This window comes from Microtus ochrogaster, linkage group LG9, assembly GCF_000317375.1.
Source record: "Microtus ochrogaster isolate Prairie Vole_2 linkage group LG9, MicOch1.0, whole genome shotgun sequence".
In the NCBI taxonomy this organism is placed as follows: domain Eukaryota; kingdom Metazoa; phylum Chordata; class Mammalia; order Rodentia; family Cricetidae; genus Microtus; species Microtus ochrogaster.
The window spans coordinates 957,869-965,218 of record NC_022034.1 but is presented as its reverse complement, the minus strand read 5'-3'; the positions used below and the strand labels follow the sequence as shown (position 1 = coordinate 965,218).

General features: G+C 32.9%; 1 protein-coding gene across 1 annotated transcript; it reads right to left on the bottom strand.

Annotated features, from left to right (window-relative positions):
• Positions 1-2,183: 2,183 nt before the first annotated feature.
• Positions 2,184-3,131, bottom strand: LOC102001578 (olfactory receptor 8H1-like). The gene has a single exon (XM_026787488.1). It carries the CDS (start codon positions 3,129-3,131, stop codon positions 2,184-2,186), a length of 948 nt encoding a protein of 315 aa, XP_026643289.1.
• Between the last annotated feature and the right edge of the window lie 4,219 nt (positions 3,132-7,350).

Here is a 7,350-nt window from a genome sequence, read left to right as displayed (position 1 = left end):
TCATAAAATTTCACGGGGCAGGTCTATCTCTATAGCCTTCCTCTACAATACCATCATTTTGTCTCTCCCGCCAACTCCTTTAGATACTGCTTGGTAACCTGCTGACCAACATGGGCAAATAGACTGCATTCAGATTCTCTTCCACACTTCACAACTTGTGAAGTCTTATTCCTAGCATTTTATTAAACTATCTGAAGTAGATTCTCTTCTCTGCCTCCATTTCTATTAGTCAACATAGATCCTGGTAAACACATCCACTTTTCCTCTTGTCAGTTGTTGCTTTCAGCCCACAACACTTTTACCCATTCCCATTACTTAATTATAGCTCCCCATATATCAATAAATATGTAAATAAATGAATTAGAAGGAAGAGATTTTCCAAGTCTGCATAAAGTTTCTAAAAGATAAGAGTTATTAGTGTCAGGTGTGGGATACTTACCCAAGAGTCATAGGTTATAGAAGACCCAGACGCTTCAAAACCAGTATAGGTTCTTCTACTTCTCTTGATTGCCCACCAGAATTAGATGATAATACCATGTTACTAATGACAACTAGTCTCCACAATATATAATATGAATAATAAAGCCATAATTGTTCAGAATAACTTCTCAATGTTTGTTAACTAATGAGAGAGAAGAGGCATCAACATTCTTTAATGAAGGTAAATACAATGAGAGTGGCACTACATTTTTGAAAACAGTTAAATAAAATACACATTAAACAGAAATAATAAAATGTATACATTTAATTCTGAAAATAAATTTGATACTCTATCTGAAAATATTTGTAACTTACAAAAAATAATATTTATTTTCAATATTATGTTTTAGACTATTTCTTTTCTATAATACAATGAGAGCTCTGTCAATCCTTTAATTGAAAGATTTTTTAAACATTTAATGAATGTAAATTAATAAAAGTTAGTGAAACAGTATAAAGAAAATATTCTTGCATTATTGCAGATGATCTGACTTTTTAAAGTTTAGCCTTTGCACACACACAGGGGTTATCTCTGCACCCAGAATTCCGACTTGATGTGTGTGTAGGGTAAGAGCTCTAAAGCAATGTAAGAAAAGAAGCAAGATCTTGGCCACATACTGAGAATATGTTCAGTGCAAAACTTAAATTTACAAAGATGGTCAAATATGTGACTTTTAAGTGAATGAAGAAAGTTACAAAAATGTAGTGGAAATGACATGCATTTTTTATGTTACATGATACAAAAATACAATCAAGATATTGACTGATAGGAATGAAGAAATATGTGTTGATAATTATTACAGTGCATCTTTTCCTTAACAACCTTAAAGATTTTCCATATTGTAACCAATATTACATTTACAATTACAACTTCCTTATCATATAATTTTACTAAAATTATTTAATACAAGTCTAAATTTTAGACTTTAATTTCATTTCCAGCTATCTGAATAATTGTGATTAACAGATAAGTGGTTAAACATCTGTAAATATTCTTCAAACCAACTCCAAATGAAATTTAGCCAAGTTTTTGAATTATAATAAGCAGGAATTTATATCCATTTGGTTATCTCATTGTCAAGATGTTATTATTATTTTATGCAACTGAGGAAAATGAGGATTAAAATTTCACTCACTTACTAGTGATAAGACCAATAATAAAATCTTCCATATTACAAAGAGAAGACTTTTGAAAATGTTAATGTGTCAGTGTTATGTTCCCAAAATCAGATATCAGACATTTAATAATATATTAACTACTATATAAGCTTTAAAAACTCAAGTATATTTTCTCAAATTATGTGCTATATATCCTGATAATCTCAAATATTTAAAAATCGAGTTTCATACATATGTCTTGATTTTTCAGTAATGACACAGACGTTTAAAGTTCCATTCTGAGAAATGCCCAAACTTTGATTGGGGAAGGGAAGCTCACACTAATAGAGGATTAAAAAAATCTGATAGATGTATGCAGAGATGGTAGGTAAAGAAGTGATCAATAGCCTAGTAGTGGTGGATCACACCTTTAATCCCGGCCCTTGAAAGGCAGAGACTGGAGGATCTTTGTGACTTTGAGGCCATCCTGTTCTACACAGTGAGTTCCAGGACAGCCAAGGCCACACTGCCTCCAAAACAAAAGCAAACAAACAAGTGATGTGATCAGTAAGAAAAGAGATGTGTTTAAATATCTAGCAACATTGTTATTTAAAATTCTGTGAGTCCTCTCCTTTTTTCACAAGCCTAAGGACAGCACTTTTCACTTCTTTGTTCCTGAGACTATAAATGAGTGGGTTCAGCATGGGGATCACAATGGTGTAAAACACAGAAGCTACTTGGTCCTTTCCCAGGGAGTAGGACTTGCTTGGCTTCATATAAGTAAAGATCATAGTTCCATAGAAGACAGTGACTCCCAGGAGATGAGAGGCACAAGTGGAAAAGGCTTTGTGCTTACCTGAAGAAGAATTTATCTTCAAAATTGTAGAGAGAATGGACACATAGGATGAGGATAGAGGGATAAGGGACAGCACTACAGTAAAACCAGCTAGAATGAATATGGTGACTTCGGCATCATGGGTATCACTGCAGGACAGGGCTAAAATTGGGAATGCATCACAAAAGAAATGATGAATTACTTTAGATTTGCAGAAATTCAGTGTGCTTATGTGAAAGACAGTGACAGAAGCATCCGTAGCTCCAATCATGTAGGATACAGTGATTAGAGCATAGCAGCGCCTTGTGGACATAATAACTGGATAGTGTAGGGGATTGCAGATGGCTACATAGCGGTCATAGGCCATTGAGGAGAGTATAAAACATTCAGTAACTGCCAAGAGGCCAAAAAAGTATAATTGAATGAAGCAGCCCATGAAAGAAATGCTCTTTCTGGAAATCAGCAGGTTCTCTAAGGTTTTAGGTGTGATGACAGTTGAGTAAATGAGGTCAAGGAATGACAAGTGGGTGAGGAAGAAATACATCGGAGTGTGAAGCTGGACATCTAGATGAATGATTAGCATCATGCTTGTGTTCCCCAGCACAGTGGCCATGTATATAAAGAGAAAGAGGACAGAGAGGACTAGCTGGATCTCCTTGGAGTCTGTCAATCCCATAAGCATGAAGTTAGACTCATTTGTGTGGTTCCAGGCATTCATAATCAATGGTTCTAAAATCTGCAGAAATTAAACACAATACTTAACCTAAATGATTTAAAATATGTTGTGTATATGCATTTGAAAGTCTTTTATTCTAATTGCTTTTTATCTCAAACAATAGTATTTTACAGTTTGAGGTTGTATAAAATTTAATTGCCCAAATAGACAGATACATAAAGCATCACTTGTTTATGTGCTCATATTGGTTAGCACATTTCACAATGTTGGTGGAACTGGTATTGTCATGAAATAATTCATTTAGGCTACAACAAATATTAGCCTCTATAAACTACTACTTATCTTTTTCTTTTATATTAGAGAAATAATGCAAGAATTTTAAATAAATGAAGAGAATTTAATACAGTTCTGTCTATGTATATAAATAGATTTTGAGACCAAATTATACTTATGAATCTGTTTCCCTAATTTTTATTGTGTGAGTAATTAAGCCCAGTTTAAATATTGCATAAATAGTAAAGAAAGATGTAAATAAAACCTTATACATGATTAATTCCTTAATTTTTAATAATGTCAATTAAATCTGATTACAAATAAATTCACTTCTAATAGGAATATTTGTTTATTATAGAATCTCATTCCAACAACTACACATCTTTATCGATATTAATTCCTGCTTCTTATAAAATTAACAAATGATACGTGTACACAAATTTTTTTGAGCTTCTGTTTCACTTTAACTCATCTAATCCATTCTGCTTTTAAAGATACTTATTGTGAACCAAAATTAGTGAGGAATGAGCAACCAAATAAAGACATCTTATAAGATTCTATGCTTAAAAATACTTACCTGTTCTTCTTTTTTCAAAATAACATAGAAAATTTACATAAGGATTGGAAATCATCTGTACTAAATCAATTTTTTTCCTTTACGTATTTGTTCCAATATTTTCTCTGAATTTATTATTTGTATTGTGTAGATAAATTTAACACCCTAGATATTGTATGCAGTTCTCTGTGAAATGAAAATTTTCTTGGTAAAGTATGGCCCAAATAAAGCTCGGAAATTGTTGTGGTATAAATAGGTGAGTGGCTGCCTTGCCTTCTTGCGTTATGAATCCAGGTTCTACATATGCAATAAAAATGAACATCACCCAACATGTGGTCATCTACAGGGGCCAATTTCCAAGCAAGATTCCTTGGCACAGTTTCAGAACTAAAGTGCAAGAACAAATTACATTAGAAAAAGCATGATCATGATCACTCTATTCTTTCTGATGCACCAAATTAAATCTATGTGCACATATTTTATGTAGTGTGCATATTAAATTGACTCAACTGCTAAATAATTGCATGATTTACATTTGTATATGACAATAATCAATTAAGTATATTTTATCTACTTTGGAAAGCTGAATTTTTCTGTCATATGTCAACTATTTCACCAGTATCACTCATTTTGTTCTTACAATCATTTCAGCAGTGAGAAAGTGAAGAAATGCCCATGCATAATTGTACCAGTGTGGTATTACAGCAGTAACTCAAAACTGTTCAGATGTTTAAATTAAATAATAATGCACATCAATTCTGACATTGGAACACTAAAACTTTCCTTTTTGTATTTTTATTCTCTCTCTTTCTCTCTCATACATTTATTTACCTTTACTGTCTCCCTTTCTTTCTTCTTTATTTCTGAACAATTTTCTTTTCTTTTACTGTTCTTTCCATTTTTACTTAGTTTCATTTAATTACATAAGCATATATTTATTGTACACACTAACGTTTTATGAATAGTTTTAACACAGGTGTATAATGGACTTTGATCATATTGGTGCTTCCTAATTCCCTCTCCTGTCCTGCCTCCTCCCACTTAGTGGTCATCTCTCTCCTTGATCATAGTTCCCTTGCTTCATATTTCATTCTTTCTAAATTCTACATATTGTAGAAAAAGGTAGTATTTGATGTTGTAATCACAATGTGAATATTCCCCAATTGTATTCATTTTGTGACAAGCAATATGCTTTGGTCCATCCAATCTCTGAGAAGTAAACGTGACATATACCAGATTTTATTTATTCTCTCATTTCTAGTTAGAAGCTGAAATTATTTCCACCTTTCACTCTCTGTTTAGCACGTAGGAGTATCAGGATCTCCACTGTATAATATATGTAGTCTTATGTGCATATGCCGTAACAGTACAGTGATCATTTGCTGATTGTCTTTATTTTTAATATGTAAACTACATATCTGTTCATAACATAATTGGACTAATTGACATTCCAATTCTAATTAGCCATGTATATAGTAGTATCTATTTCCCTTTTTTACCAAACATTTGATGTTTTATTTCTTGATAACAGTCACTATGCCATGCTGAGACTGGTCCTTAGTAGAGATTTGAGATTACATTTCCAACATATAGGGTGTGAAACATTTTTTTATGTTGTTATACAGTGCTTGTATCTCTTTGGAGAAGTGCCTTCTCTTTTCAGAAGGTCCTTTATTGGTAGCTCATGTGTTATTTTTGTATCTCATTTTTTTAAGAGTACAAATATGTTCTTCGACAATATATAATTGTTAAGTTTCTGTCCCATATTCTTTTGTGAATCTGGATACAGTTGATTGTTTTGTCTTGCTATCTTTTGAAATAGTCAAAGCCACACATGAAAACAGCACCACCAACAATATGAAGTAATTATTTTTAAAAGCTTTGGGGAATTGCAGTGGATGAAATATGTAACTTTGTGTTTAATCTCTATTTTCTTTCCATCATTATTTTTTCTGGATTTTTTGATTATACATTGTGTTAATCCACCCTATCCAAGCGAAAAATCTTTGTATGTAGAAAGGCATGTTAAAAGGATCTATGTGGTAAAACCAGGTACTCTGTGTGTTTGAGCAGCGTATACAAAGATCTCATTTTTTATATGAAAGAAAGTATACTTTAAGGTGTCATTCACAGTAAGATGAAGCAAATGAAAGAACAGTGAAAAGATACACCAGGTGTTATCTCTTGTCAACTCTGGTCACCTGAAAAGAGCCAAGAATATTCCTCCTAGGCTTTTATATTTCCCACTGAGATGATGGGGAAATGACAGGTAATTCCTTTCATGTCTTTGCTTTCAAGTATACTGAATTGCCATGTTTGTACAATTTTTCTAGAAAGACACTTCATTGGAAAAACAGTCTACACTCTGTCCCATTCATAGGTCAAGGCCAGTTCATAGTTTTCTCCCAGTTGCTCCAATATCATTATGCTGTTTTCATAACTCTATGTTCATAATTTTCAGTGGGCTATGCTTATGCCTCCAACATTGCTTTTCCCAGCTCCTCAAGATTTTATTAAGGATTCTTTTCTTCTACATAATTTTTAGACATTTTTTCTTTGTTTTAGTAAGTGTCAATGGAAACTTGATGGAGATGAATCATTTTTACATAATGGCTATTTTCAAAATATATCTATGAGCATGGAAGGTCTTTCATTTTTACATATATTTTCAATTTGTTTATAAGCATGTTGTACTTTCTATTATATTTTTTCTGTATACTTTCATATATTCATTGTTAGCTTTAGCTTCCATTTCTACAATTACAAACATAATTATTTTCCTGATTTTTTAATGTGTGTTATTGATTTGTAGAAAAGCTACATATTCATCTATGTATAAAATTAATATCAACTGAATTAATATGAGTTATGTCAGATTTAAAAATTTCCAAGAAATCTTGAAAGTTTTATTTACTAAATAAAATAAGCTTTCCTTCCTTAGGATTAAACTTTATAATTCACTGATACTCAAGAGTTAATTATATTGAAATATGGGTAGCTATGCTGGGATCTTTTGTCAGAGAAGCTCTTTTACAGTAGGTGCTGTGAGTGATGAGACTCCTAACAAGCAGAGGTACCAAGAGTAAGTGATTATTTAATGCTCAGGGTTAGACTGAACATTGGTAATGAATATTGGTCATAACCCTCTTTGAGACTCAGCAGATATCCCAGAAAAGAGGCAGAAAGAATGTAAAGGTCAAACAATAAGGAACAGTGTCATTAAAAACTATCTCCTGTGTAGAGAGCTGCGTGGAGCCGCACGTGGTGCTGGCTTCTGCCCTCTGCGATCCTGAAAGAGAGTGCTCTCTGTGATAATCAACTCCTATTATGGCTAAGGCCTGACTCATCCTATTATCACGCAATGATTGTCAGCTGCTTGCATATGCGTGGACCTATGGACAGTGCCCACATGGCAATCCGGGGTTGGCGGCC